Source organism: Hypanus sabinus, chromosome 23, assembly GCF_030144855.1.
Source record: "Hypanus sabinus isolate sHypSab1 chromosome 23, sHypSab1.hap1, whole genome shotgun sequence".
Taxonomy (NCBI): domain Eukaryota; kingdom Metazoa; phylum Chordata; class Chondrichthyes; order Myliobatiformes; family Dasyatidae; genus Hypanus; species Hypanus sabinus.
In genome coordinates, this window is record NC_082728.1 from 58,664,416 (window position 1) to 58,678,419 (window position 14,004).

Here is a 14,004-nt window from a genome sequence, read left to right on the forward strand (position 1 = left end):
CAACAACAGCCTTATCTCAGGAAAAGAAAGCACAACAACAGCTTTGTCCCAGGAACAGGAAGCCAGAATTTAACCAAATTGGGAAAAGCAGCCCAAATCTGCAGACATCAAAAAAAATCTGACATCAAGAACTGGACAACAAACAATCCCATCAACTGGAATTCCAGGTAACTGCCTCTGGCAACAGCAAATAACAACAAACCAACTCACCAAAAGAAACCACAACCAAACTCGGCAGTAAGAACCCAACAACAAATCCAGGAACAATAAATCAAGTAACCAAAAAAATCTGTGTAAGAGGAATCCCAACCACACCTGACCCAGCAACAGGATACACTTATAAAATCTCAACTGGGCACTAGAAAATTCAAAAACCACCTGAAGCTGATAGTTGAAACCCCAGCAACCCAATGGCAGGCACAGGAGAAACTCAACAACCATTGCCCGGCAAAGGAACACCAACAACTTAAACTCTGGCACAGGAATCCCAAAATCTCAACGTTGAGCACAAACAAACTCCAACACCCAACACTGGACGCAGGAGAACTCTAACAACCTGATATGACAATGGAATCTTAACCTGGTAACAGAACTCGGAAGACCAAAAGGATCTGATAACATGCAGCTCACATGCCCACAAACTAGGCAGAATCAACAACCCAACAGCAGCAACAGAAATCCCAATAACCTCACCCAAGCAACAGGACACTGCACCACCTAATCCCGCCTTCGAGGACCTTAAGCAGGAATACAAACCCCAAGATAAAAAGTACATGAACTCCATGGTTAAACAACAGAACTCCCAGTAAGTAGTTGCTGAATAGGAGAGTGTAGAGCAGCACTCTAATCAGAGTTGAATCTTCAGAAACAACCCACTGACACCCAGGCCCTTAAGCAGGTCTGCAGTACATGGTGGGAGGAATAAAAGTAAATCTGTTGCACAGTTTACACTTGGACATTTTTTACACATAGAAAATACACTTGGAAAACATAACTCATGAACAGCTGTTCATTTCATCAGCCCATGCAGTATATCTGAAATTCAGACTTGGGAAGTTCAAACACCACCGACAAATTGTAAGAAACTATACTTGTGAATGCACTTACTGAACTACATTGGTTAAAGCTGGTTCTTTTTTGCATGTTTAGGTTTTTATCAGAATAGAATATAAATAAATGAATACTTTTTAAAAGTTAATTCTGGGTATAGTTGTCCAGTTTCCAATTACAGGTTACACCCTGTACATTGCAATTGATTTTCTCGTTATTATAAAGGCTGAAATTTTAACAACAATGTCAGATAACCTTACACTATTCTAAACTAACTTCCAATTTTAAGTAAGTCATTTTTTAATATTTCACTATGATCATATGTTGTATTGGTGTCTCAGACTGCACCCTCAAGCCACATTCATGGATAGATCAAAAGATGAAAATCATCACCTTCTCTATGAATATATAGATCTAATAGTCCATTTGCACTGCCAGGCTATCATGTAACAGTTAAATCACTATACAGTATATCAATAAGCTTGATACCATATTTGGCCACCTTGTTCATCCAGTTAATATACAATATGAATGTCCAGAACAGTGTGAGCCAGTTGCTACAATCTGGGCATTTTTTCTCTTTCAACATAGAAGCTGACCATTCAGCCCATTTTATCTATGTCATCAAATAGCAATCCTATTCCCCCACTATTTTCCCCTGCAACTCATTCTTCCCACATTCCCATCAAATCCCCCTAACCCAGGTTCCAGTCACGTACACATTAGGGCCAACTTACAAAGCCAATTAATCCACCAACCAGCATATCTTTGAGATGTGGGAGGAAACTAGAACATTTTGTGGGGGGGGGAGCCTGCGAACACAGAGAGGACATGTAAACTCCACACCGACAGGATTGAAACAGGGTTGATGAGGCAGTGTCTTCCCCAGAGACACAAGAAATTCTACAGCTGCTGGAAACCTTGAGCAACACTCACACAGTGCTGGAAGAACTCAGCAAGTCCAATAGCATCCATGGAGGGAAATGAACAGTCTAGGCCAAGTCAACTGTTCACTTTGCTCTATAAATGCTGTCTGACCTACTGAGCTCCTCCAGCATTTTGCACATTGCTCAACATCTCCAGCAGTTGTGCTATCTGATTATTCACTATTCTTGTTACTCTTCCAGAAACATTCATGAACATCAACTAGAACTTCCATGAAACTCAAAGTCAGTAAGTCTGATCTTATTGTGCACATTTGCTAAATAAAATTCTATCTTGTAACTCATCCATTTACTTTACCATGTGGGCATCACTAGCAAGGTCAGTCAGTATAAAGATACATGACGACACCTGGAGGCCTGGACCACTGCATTGCTTTCCAATGTGTAAATTGAAATATTCCTTAAATAAATCTAAAATGAAAAGCTGGTATATGTGATAGTGGCATTAGATTGTTATAAAACCCTATCTGGATTGTACAGGGAACCACCCTTACCTGATCTGGACTTAACTGCTCTTTAACACTGTTATTAAACCACTAAGTTGAGGGGAAACTCTCGGAAGAGCATTTGGATCAAAGGTTGCTCCCTCTGCCATGTCCAAGATGTCACATATATTTCATTTCCACATTACTGAGCATTTTGTTTTGTTTGGACAACACGTGGATGAGATCTCAATTCAATCAGATGAATTAAAACTCAAATTAAGTTTGGCTAGGTACCTTAATGATGAGTAAGTGCTGGTAGATGTCTGGAAGTACATCCCCACAACCTGGAAGTAGAAATAATGCATAAACACCAGGGGTACCCACTGATTTTTGCACCGTGGACCAGTTTAATATTGACAATTTTCTTGTGGACCGGCTGACAGGTGGGTGGGGGTGGTGTTAAACACGATGGGAATACAGCAATACTCGAAGCAGGTTCCTTAGGTCCGGTCTATTCCGCAATTTAGTTTTCACGGCTCTCGGCACTTAGCCGCTGTCCCGCGCTGCTCACGTTTTTTCCGCAGAAAAAACTCAGCGGGTTCGTCTCTAAGTGCAGGGTGCTTGGACTCAAGGTACTGAAGCAGTTTTGAGGGCTTCATTGCCTCATTAGACAGCTTCCCGGCCCGAACTGTAGCCTCTGCCTGCCCGCCGCCAGACAACCCTGGCCAGGTGTGGCTGGTTATGGGTGGGGTGAGAGGACAAGGTCAGGAACAAAGGTCCCCGTGTGGGGGCCGCAGCGGTCACAGTCCGGAGAGAGCAACTGACTGAGCGAGGAGAGCGACAGGCCCGTGCCTGCCCCCCTTGTAGGATCTACTGGCCAACAAAAGTTTGTTTCAGTAGATCACAGCGCAGTAGCTGCTCTGCTACTTATGAAACCCTGAGCCCGAATTAAGTCGTCTGCAAATATTTTAGCACCGGGTTCCCCACGAACATTCGGTGTGCTAAACAGGTTCAGAGGCAGTGCCCATCTGTCCACACCCCGGGCCAGTAGCATCGGCGCTTCCCGCTGGCCGTGCCCTGGGCCAGTACCAATGGCGCTTCCCACCGGCCACGCCCCGGGCCAGTAGCATCGGCGCATCCCGCCAGTCACGCAAGGCGAACACTGGCGCGAGGGTATCACTGCATTTAGGCGACTGATGACCTCGCGTGGGTTCAACTTCAACAGTGGGCGTGACAGGGAATGAGGAAAGGTGCAGCTGACTCATAACGTTTCCTTGCGGCCCGGTGGTTGGGGACCACTCAAGTACACTGTGTAGTGCGGGGGAGCTATGCACATGCGCACTGGGCAGAAAGAACGGAACTAAAACCCCGCAACCTGGAAACAATCTCTCAACAGTATTTGTGTATTTATTTTTCTTTTTTTTTCTTTTTTCGGGATCTACTGGGAAAGTCTCAAAGATCAACCAGTCGATCACGATCGACAGGTTGGCGACCACTACTCTAAGGGATGGTGAAGCACAAATAAATGAATGGATCAGAATAAGAACCATGTTTAACGTCACTGGTATATGTTGTGAAACTTTAGATCATATTTGGAGTACTGTGTTCAGTTCTGGTCACCATAGGAAGGGTGTGGAAGCTTCAGAGAGGATGCAGAGGAGATTTACCAAGTTGCTGCCCAGATTAGAGAGCATATCTTATGAAGATAGGTTAAGTGAACTAGAGCTTTTCTCGTTGGAGAGGAGGATGAGAGGTAACTTGATAAAGCAGTACAAGATGATGAAAGGTATAGACTGAATGGACAGCTAGAGGATTTTTCTCCTACAGCAGATATACAAATACGAGGAGGCATAACTTTAAAATGTTTGGAGGAAAGTGTATAGAATCAGGTTCAATATCACTAGCATGCTTCATGAGTTTCGTTGTTTTACTGCAGCAATACATAATATAAACTATAAATTATAATAATATATAAAAATTATATTAAATATGTAGCACAAAAAGAGAGGAAAACAGTGAGGTAATGTTGATGGGTTCATTGTCCATTCAGAAACCTGACAGTGGAAGGGAAGAAGCTGTTCTTGAAACATGAGTGTGTGTATTCAGACTCCTGTGGTATCTCCTGTCTGATGCGGGTCCTTAATGATGGATGCTGCCTTTCTGAGGTATATCGTGAAAGGATATATTCTGAAATAACAAAAATGTAGCTTACTGCTTCAAACACTGGATTATCTCTTCCAATTTTAGCAAGTCCTTAGATGCCAGTGAGGAAAACCTTGGAGTCCAAGGCTTGGACTATTGACTAGGTAAAGTCCCATTCATTCAGTTGCAGTATTGTTTGCCATTGCAGTGATGTAACTGAATGCCTCGAGTCTGGAGTCACATGGCAGCCAAACTGCGTAAGGGACAATTTATTTCTTTTCCTAAGTGTGTTCCTTTTCAAGTGTGTTTCAGAGTGGCCAGTAATATGATGATCTCCATTACTGATGTCAGGTTATAATTCCAGATTTAATTAATACCATTTAAATTCATTAAGCACTGAGGTAGAAGCTGTTTATTCATCTACGTATCTGTTATTTTACACAACAGCAATTTAATTATATTCCATAACCCATAGGCCCATAACACAGAAGCAGTACTAAGCCATTCAGCCCATTAAGTCTGCTCCCCCATTCCATCATGACTGAGTTATTATCCCTCTCAACCCCATTCTCCTGTCTTCTGCCTGTAACCTTTGATGCCCGTATTAATCAAGAACCTATCAAACTCCGCTTTAAATATACCCAATGACTTGGCCTCTACAACCACCTGTAGTAATGAATTCCACAGATTCACCAGCATCTGGCTAAAGAGCATTTTCTTCATCTGCTTTAAATGGATGTTCCTGTATTCTGAGGCTGTGCCCTCCGATCCTGGACTGCCCCACTATAGGAAACATCCTCTCCACTATAGCAAATGCACTCGCAGGTATTTGTTATACTGCATTTAAACTACATAAACACTACAATATAACCTGCCAAATTTGTCATTTACTCTCAGCTATCTTTTAAAACTGTTTAAACCTCTCAAGTATATTGCAAACTGTAACTCATTATTGACTGTTAAGATAAAAATAGTGCAGGACATATAGGACATGCAAGTGCTTACCCTGGCTGCTCACAGAAGGAAACTAGAGCCTCAAAGCCCACCATAGAGGATTTGTCTGAGCTTTTTACACAGCCTCTCTTGCTCTGAAAAGATGCAAAAGAACTAAACATTAGTGAGTTCGGATAAACTCTTAAAACATTCTGAAAGAAACATAAAAATAAAGCACATAGCCACTCTCGGTGAGATGCCCGAGGCATATTAGAACATGTGTGGCATGCCCCAATACAAATGGGCATGAGAGAGCAAGACAACCTCACAAGGATGTACACAAAGGGGTGGATCACCACAATGAGGGTGACAACAGGTGATGTACAGGTGGAACACGGACATTAAGTGGAAGAGCAAGATGAAGAGATGAAAGGAGACAATGGGTCTGCTCTTAAACAAAGGTAAGAAATTCAAGGAAAGGGAAAGGAAAAATGCCTGAGGTAACAACAGTCAAAAATTCAGCAACTCCTCAAATAGGCAAACAACAGGTATACAAGAATTAGCAGGGTATTAAATTAAAACCTAACACTATTGTAAGCAAAATATTATCACCCAGTACCTGCATTTGTGCGATCTCCTTCTTGATCAGAAAGTTGATACTATCACGATCAGTCCTGGAGTAGTAGACTCGACAGAATGAAGGTTTCCCATCTCTTCCTGCTCGGCCAGATTCTTGGTAATAAGCAGCCATTGACTTTGCAATATTCCAATGGGCAACAAACCTTTATAAATTCAGAAAAAAGATATTAGTAATATCAGGCAGCTTTTAGAGAACAGGCAACTAGAAATATCCATCACCTGGAGACCTAGTAACTAGCATCAGTAACATTCATATGCAGCTAGTAGTTAAAAGGACTTGATAATAGAAGATCTAGTAATGAAAAATGCCCAAAGTCTCAAAGAGCTGGTAGTACTCAGTACTCAAAGACAGCAGGCAACTACCAGTGCGGATTCTGAAAAACAAACAGTAACAGCTGAAGAGTCTGTGCTAAACCTACATGAATCATGAGATTGGCGTGAGTAGGGTTGTACACATAGTTCTGGACAGCACCATTTTGGATGGATTGCAAGGTGCTTGAAGTTGTTAAGATTTTACCAGCACGATACCAAGAACATGGACTTTACTTATTACAGAGCTTAAGAGTCATGCAGCATGCAAACACTCCTATAGCCGAATTCATCTCTGCCAAGCAAGGTGCTTACCAGAGTAATCTTTTCTGCCTGCATCTGGCACAAATGTATCCCTCTAAACTTTGCCTATCCATGCACCTGTCTAAATGACTTAATTACACCCATCTCCAACACAACCTCTAGCAGGTCGTTCTGCATATCCACCACCTTCTGTGTGAATAAAATTGCTTCTTTTTCTCTTTTCAGATCTTCCTCCTTTCACCTTAAACCTAAGTCCTCTAGTTTTAGACTCCCATACCCTGAGGAATATACTGTGACCATTCACCTTATCTATGCCCCTTACCCCTGAGCCTCCTCCACCACAGGGCTGTTCTTTACAGAATATAGAAAATTGAAGCAAATAGTAACATTACAACTATGTAAAGAAGAAAGCCCTTAACTCCGAGTGGAGTCCAGCATGGATGGAAAATGTGCAAGGGAGCTGGCTGGATTCGAACTCAGGTGGCTTCGCTTCGAAGTCTGGTGCTGATGCCACTACGCCACCAGCTGGCAATTACAACCATCATTAAACCACTAAAATATAATCTGGAGATCGACACAAGATACAATATATAGCATATGCCCTTTTTTGAAGAACTGAAACAGACAGACAGAAATACTTCATTGATCCCGAGGGAAATTGGGTTTTGTTACAGTCGCACCAACCAAGAATATTGTTGAAACATAGCAATATAAAACCATAAATAATTAAATAAGTAAATTATGCCAAGTGGAAATTAGTCCAGGACCAGCCTATTAGTTCAGGGTTTCTGACACTCCGAGGGAGGAGTTGAAAGTAGTTTCAATGTCCAATGAACCAGGAAACAAATTGTTTTATTCAGTGCACTACTGTGTTATCAGTCTGAATCATAGCTTTCAAAAAAGCAATTGAAAAAGAATTTGCTGAGCTGTAGGAAAATAAACTGAAGCTTAACCATCTTACAGAGGCCAGCTCCAGTAACCAACAGCACTGGGCACTCAAAACCAGCATATCTTCCATTCGGGTATGGACTGGTATTACCACTGGTATTCACAAGTATACAGAACTTGTTTTGATACTCAGCACCGAGACTGAACAGAGGTGGTTTTTTGATTTCTATTTCTTTCTCTAAACTAAGTGGCTTCAACATTGGCTGGACAGGCACTGGTATGACAGCTTTCAGAAGAGATACAGGGGAACAATACAAATAATTATGGATTCAAAATACTTTTAACACTCCGCCACTTCTTTATTCCCTGATTTAATGTTTCCTATCATTATCTCAATAGGACCAGATTTATTTCTGCTCTTTTGAAAAGTTATTGATAGACTTTTTATCATTTACATTTATATTAGGTCTGAACTGCACCCATACCAATATCACTTTCATTTTCCATCTTCCAGATTGATGTAAAATTAGCAGGTTCATGGAATTTGCTCTTTATTTCTCTATATCAAAATTGACTATTTCTGCCTGCTAGCCATCTAGTTTAGCCCAGACAGCTGAGCACATTTTAGAACCATGCTGTTAACAACGGTTAGTATAAACTGAGTAGCACAATTTGCCTCAAATTACCACTTTTACTCTTTTGGTATATTAGATGTTCACATTGTTCAACCTACTCTTCCCCTACCTTCTCCACAACTAAAACTGCCTTGTTTGATCCCTTTCACAGCTCTGATAAGGATTTCAGACCTGACACGTAAGCAGTGAACATAGCCATTTAGAAGCTTTCCAGGATCTACACGCACACAGTAACCAAGAGTCAGAAAACTAGGTAAAATTCAAACAGCACCATCAGCCAGGAGATAGCTAACACTAAACACAAAGTGCACTGCAGATGCTGTGGTCAAATCAAGATGTACAAAAAAGCTGAATGAACTCAGCAGGTTGGGCAGCATCCGTTGAAAGGAACAGTCAACGTTTCGGGCTGAGACACTTCGTCAGGACTGAAACCCTTTTAGTCCTGACGAAGGGTCTCGGCCTGAAACGTTGACTGCTCCTTTCAACGGATGCTGCCCGAGTTCATCCAGCTTTTTTCTACATCTAGATAGTTAACACTTGTGTCCCTGACTTTCACATAATTAGATTATACTTTGACAAATCCGGCTGTACATTTCCCTGATACTTAAACTAATAAATCAACCACTTGGAAAGCTCTTACCTAGCTAAGAATAAAGGAGAGGCAAGAGTGGATATCAGATTGTAATGGAATACAAAGGAATGGTGAATAAACTTATTAAGTATTTTGTGTCAGTCTTCCCAGTGGAAAACACTAGCAGTAAATTAGAAATTCAAGACTGTCTGCATCCAAAGCAACTGCCACACTCATTTGCTCCCTCTTTTGTGCCAAATGAATTATACTAAATAACCGAGTTACATTATCTGCTGATTGTCTGTTTTTAATAAATCCTCTTTGATCCATATGTACTAATTTTGGTAAGTATTTGGATAATCTATTAGATAAGACTTTTGCTATTATTTTATAATCAGTGTTTAATAAAGAAATAGGTCTTTATGATGCTGGCTTTAAAAGATCTCTATCTTTTTTCAGCAATACTATTAAAATGACTGTTGAAAAAGATTCTGGAAGTTTATGCGTTCTTTCTGCTTGATGTATTAACTCCATAAAAGGAGGAATTAATAAATCTTTAAACTTTTTATAAAATTCAGGCAGAAAACCATCTTCTCCTGGAGATTTATTACTCTGAAGTGATCCTAAAGCTTCTTCGACCTCTTTCAATGTAAAAGGCATATCTAATCCCTTCTGTTCTTCCGTATTTAATTTTGGAAGAGCTATTTGTGATAAAAATCTTTCTATCTTGACATTATCATTTTGTGATTCTGATTTATACAACTCAGAATAAAAATTCTTAAAAGTTTCATTAATTTCTAAAGGTTTATAAGTAATTTTATTTACTCTTGTTCGAATTGCATTTATTGTTTTAGAAGTCTGGTCTGTTTTTAACTGCCATGCAAGGACCTTATGTGATCTTTCACCTAGTTCATAATATCTCTGTTTAGTTCTCATAATTGCTTTATCTGTTCGATATGTCTGGAGTGTATTATTTTGTAACTTCTTATTAATAAGTTGTCTTCATTTTTCTTCTGTCATATTTCTTTTTCTAATTTTGTAATCTCTTTTTCCAATTGATGTATTTCTATCATATATTCCTTCTTAATTTTAGAAGTATAACTTATTATCTGACCTCTCAAGTATGCCTTCATTGCTTCCCGCAATATGAATTTATCATCAACTGAATGTGAATCTGTATCTAAAAAGAACTGAATCTGCTTTTTCATAAAATCACAAAAATCTTGACTTTTTAATAACATTGAATTAAATCTCCATCTATAAATTGACTCCTCTTTATCTGTCATTATCATTGTCAAAGGAGAATGATCTGACAATATTCTCGCTTTATATTCCACATTTTTCACTCTATCTTGAATATTCGTTGATAATAGGAAAAAAATCTATCCTTGAATATGTTTTATGTCAATTTGAATAAAATGAGTAATCTCTTACTTTTGGATTAATTCTTCTCCATATATCAATCAAGTTTAAATCTTTCATCAATGATAAGAGTTAATTTTACTACTTTTGATTTTGTGACCACCTTTGTTGATCTATCTAAAACTGGATCTAGACAAAAGTTAAAATCTCCACCTATTAATATTTTGTCATGTGCGTTAGCCAAAATCAAAAAGACCTCTTGTATGAATTTTACATCATTTTCATTCGGTACATAAATATTCATAAGAGTCCATAGTTCTGAAAAAATTTGATAGATTGGAATGGGATTTTTTATTTAAAGTATTGGAAAAATATGGATTAGGAGTATCTTTTATAAAATGGATTAAAACCTTAAATATTAATCCCAAAGCTAAAGTAGTGACAAATGGTCAAATTTCTACACCATTTCAGCTAACAAGGTCAACTAGGCAAGGTTGTCCATTATCACCTGCTTTATTCATGTTGGCGATAGAACCATTAGCTGAATTAATTAGAATGGACCCAGATATTAAGGGTTTTAGAGTTAATAAGGAAGAATATAAAATTAACTTATTTGCTGATGATGCTCTGCTTTATTTAACAAACCCATTGCACTCGTTGCGTAAATTATCCTATAGATTAGAAGAATATGGGAAAATATCAGGTTATAAAATAAATTGGGATAAAAGTGAAATTTTACCTCTTACTAAAGGAGATTATAGTCAATGTCGATTAATAACTCAATTTAGATGGCCGACAAATGGTATAAAATATTTAGGTATAAGAGTTGATAGTGATATAAAGAACTTGTATAAATTAAGTTACTTACCATTACTGAAAAAGATTCAAGAAGATCTTGATAAATGGATGGTATTACCAATAACATTAGTAGGTAGAGTAAATACCATAAAAATGAATATATTCCCTAGACTACAATACCTATTTCAATCATTACCAATACAACTACCTCAGAAGTTTTTTCAAGAGTTAAACAAATATGTGAGGAAGTTTCTTTGGAAAGGTAAGATGTCAAGAATATCGTTGGAAAAATTGACATGGAAATTTGATCTAGGAGGGTTACAACTTCCAAATTTTAAGAATTATTATAAAGCAAATCAGCTTAGATTTATTGCATCTTTTTTTGAGAAAGATAAACCGGCATGGATTAGAATAGAACTAGATAAAATAGGAGAAAATACACCAGAAGATTTTATATATAAATGGGAATCTAAATGGATACGGGAAAAGAAAGAATCTCCTATATTAAAACATTTGATTGACTTATGGAATAAGATAAATGTTGATGATGAGACAAACAAATCTTTAGTAGCAAAGAGATCTTTAATTCAAAATAGACTTATTCCTTTTACAATGGATAATCAACTTTTATATAATTGTTTCAAAAAGGGATTAGATATATAGGAGATTGTTTTGAAGGAGGTATATTAATGTCATTTGATCAATTAAAGAATAAATATAAAGTATCAAACAATACTCTTTTTTGTTACTTCCAACTAAGAGCTTATTTAAGAGAAAAATTAGGTCAAACAATGTTATTGCCGAAATCTAATGAAATAGAAACTTTAATTCAAAAAGGAAAGATTTAAAAAATTATTTCTTACATGTATAACTTGATTCAAAAACAGGCAATTAAACAAGGAGTCCATAAGTCAAGACAAAAATAGGAAAGTGACTTAAATATTAAAATTGAAGAAACAAATTGGTCAAGAGTATGTCTTGATAGTATGACAAATACAATAAATGTCCGGTTAAGATTAGAGCAATATAATTTTTTTACATCAATTATATATTACACCACAAAAAATAAATAAATTAAACCCAAATTTATCCGATCAGTGTTTCCGATGTAACCAAGACATCGGTACTTTTTTACATTCTACTTGGTCGTGTTCTAAAATTCAACCTTTTTGGACAAATTTATGAGTTTTATTGGAACAAATTATTGGAATACAACTTCCACATAATCCAATATTATTTTTACTAGGTGATATTGAAGGGATAAAACCAAAACCCAAATTGAATAAATATCAGAATGAATTTATAAAAATTGCATTGGCAGTAGCCAAAAAGGCTATTGCAGTTACTTGGAAATCGGATACATATTTAAGTATAGATCGTTGGAAGAAAGAAATTTATAGCTGTATTCCATTATTATAATTTAAGAGATAAATATGAAACATTTTTGAAAATTTGGCGCCCTTATTTACAAAAGACAGGATTAAATATATAGGTGCTCCGAAGATGAAATAATTGGTTATTTGGGGAAAGAAATAAATATATATATTAAAGTTATTACGAACTCCTTGGAGCATGTGGGGATCTTCCGATATCCAGGCACTCCTACTTTCTTTTTTTTTCTTTCTTTCTTTCTCATATAGAGATGTTAGGGGGGAGGGGTTAAGGGGAGGGGGTAGGGTATATATATATTTTTTTCTCTCATATATTTTCTTTTATTTCTGTAATTATTTGAAAACTCAATAAAAAAAGTTTTTAAAAAAAGTGTCACGAGACAGAAGTGAGTGTAGTTGCTATTACTCAGGAGAAGGTGCTCAGGAAGCTGAAAGGTCTGAAGGTAGATGTCACCTGCACCACAGGGTTCTGAAAGAGGTAGCTGAAGAGATGGTGGAGGCATTAGTAATGACCTTTCAAGAATCTTTAGATTCTGGAATGGTTCCAGAGGACTGGAAAATTGCAAATGTGACTCCATTCTTTAAGAAGGGAGGAAAGCAGAAAAGGAATTATAGGCCAGTTAGCTGGATTTCAGTGGTTGGTAAGATGTTGGGAGTACATTATTAATGATAAAATTGCAGGATACTTGGAAGCACATGATAAAATACGCCAAAGTCAGCATGGTTTCCTTAAGGAGAAATCATCCCTGACAAATCTGATGGAATTCTTTGAGGAATTAACAGACAGGATAGACAAAGGAGAGAGTCAGTGGATGTTGTATACTTGGATTTTCAGAAGGTCTTTGACAAGTTGCCTCACATGAGGCTGCTAAACAAGATATGAGCATGTGTATTACAGGAAAGATACTGTTATGGATAGAAGACTGGTTGACTTAGCAGGTGCAGAGTGGGTATAAAGGGTGCCTTCTCGGGATGTGTTTTGCAGGGGTCAGTGTTGTGACTGTTTCTTTTCATGATATATGTCAATGATTTGTATAACAAGACTGATGTCTTTGTGACCACTTTTGCAGATGCTACGAAGATAGGTGGAGGGGTAGATAGCATTGAGAAAACAGGAAATCTGCAGAAGGACTAAGACAGATTAAGAGAATGGGCTACATAATATAGTGTAGGGAAGCGTATGATCATACACTTAGGTAGAAGGAACAAAGGAGTCTTCATGCAGGATTCCCTAAAGGTTAACTTGCAGGCTGAGTTGGTGGCAAGAAAGGCAAATGCAATGTTAGCACGCATCTTGTGAGGACTAGAATATAAAAGCAAGGATGTAATGCTGAGACATAACAAAGACATTGCTCAGATCACACTTGATGTATTGTGAACAGTTTTGGTCTCCATATCTTAGAAGTTGAGGAGCCCAAACTGGCATTGGAAAGGTCCAGAGAAAAGGTTACTGTATGAAGAGTATTTGATGGCTCTGGGCCTATACTCACTGGACTTCAGAAGAATGTGGGGAGATCTCATTTAAACCTATTGAATATTGAATGGTCCAGATAGAGAAGACATGGAAAGAATGTTCCCTATAGTGGGAAAGTCTAGGACCAGAGGGCACAACCTCAGAATAGAAGGACCTCCCTTCAAAACAGAGGAGAATTT

General features: G+C 38.0%; 1 protein-coding gene across 3 annotated transcripts in view; it reads right to left on the bottom strand.

The window, feature by feature from the left end:
• LOC132380222 (ATP-dependent DNA helicase Q5-like) overlaps window positions 1-14,004 on the bottom strand; it is a 54,186-nt gene that overhangs the window by 9,976 nt on the left and 30,206 nt on the right. The window contains exons 6-8 of one of the 3 annotated variants that reach the window (XM_059948930.1): window positions 6,114-6,276; window positions 5,567-5,649; window positions 2,714-2,763 (exon numbers count right to left, since the gene is read on the bottom strand). In XM_059948930.1, the coding sequence (XP_059804913.1) occupies window positions 2,715-2,763; window positions 5,567-5,649; window positions 6,114-6,276 (295 nt within the window). In that variant the 3' untranslated portion in view covers window position 2,714. Of the gene's footprint in view, window positions 1-2,713; window positions 2,764-5,562; window positions 5,650-6,113; window positions 6,277-14,004 lie in introns of those variants that run through there. The other 2 variants (XM_059948931.1, XM_059948932.1) reach the window with 2 other exon arrangements.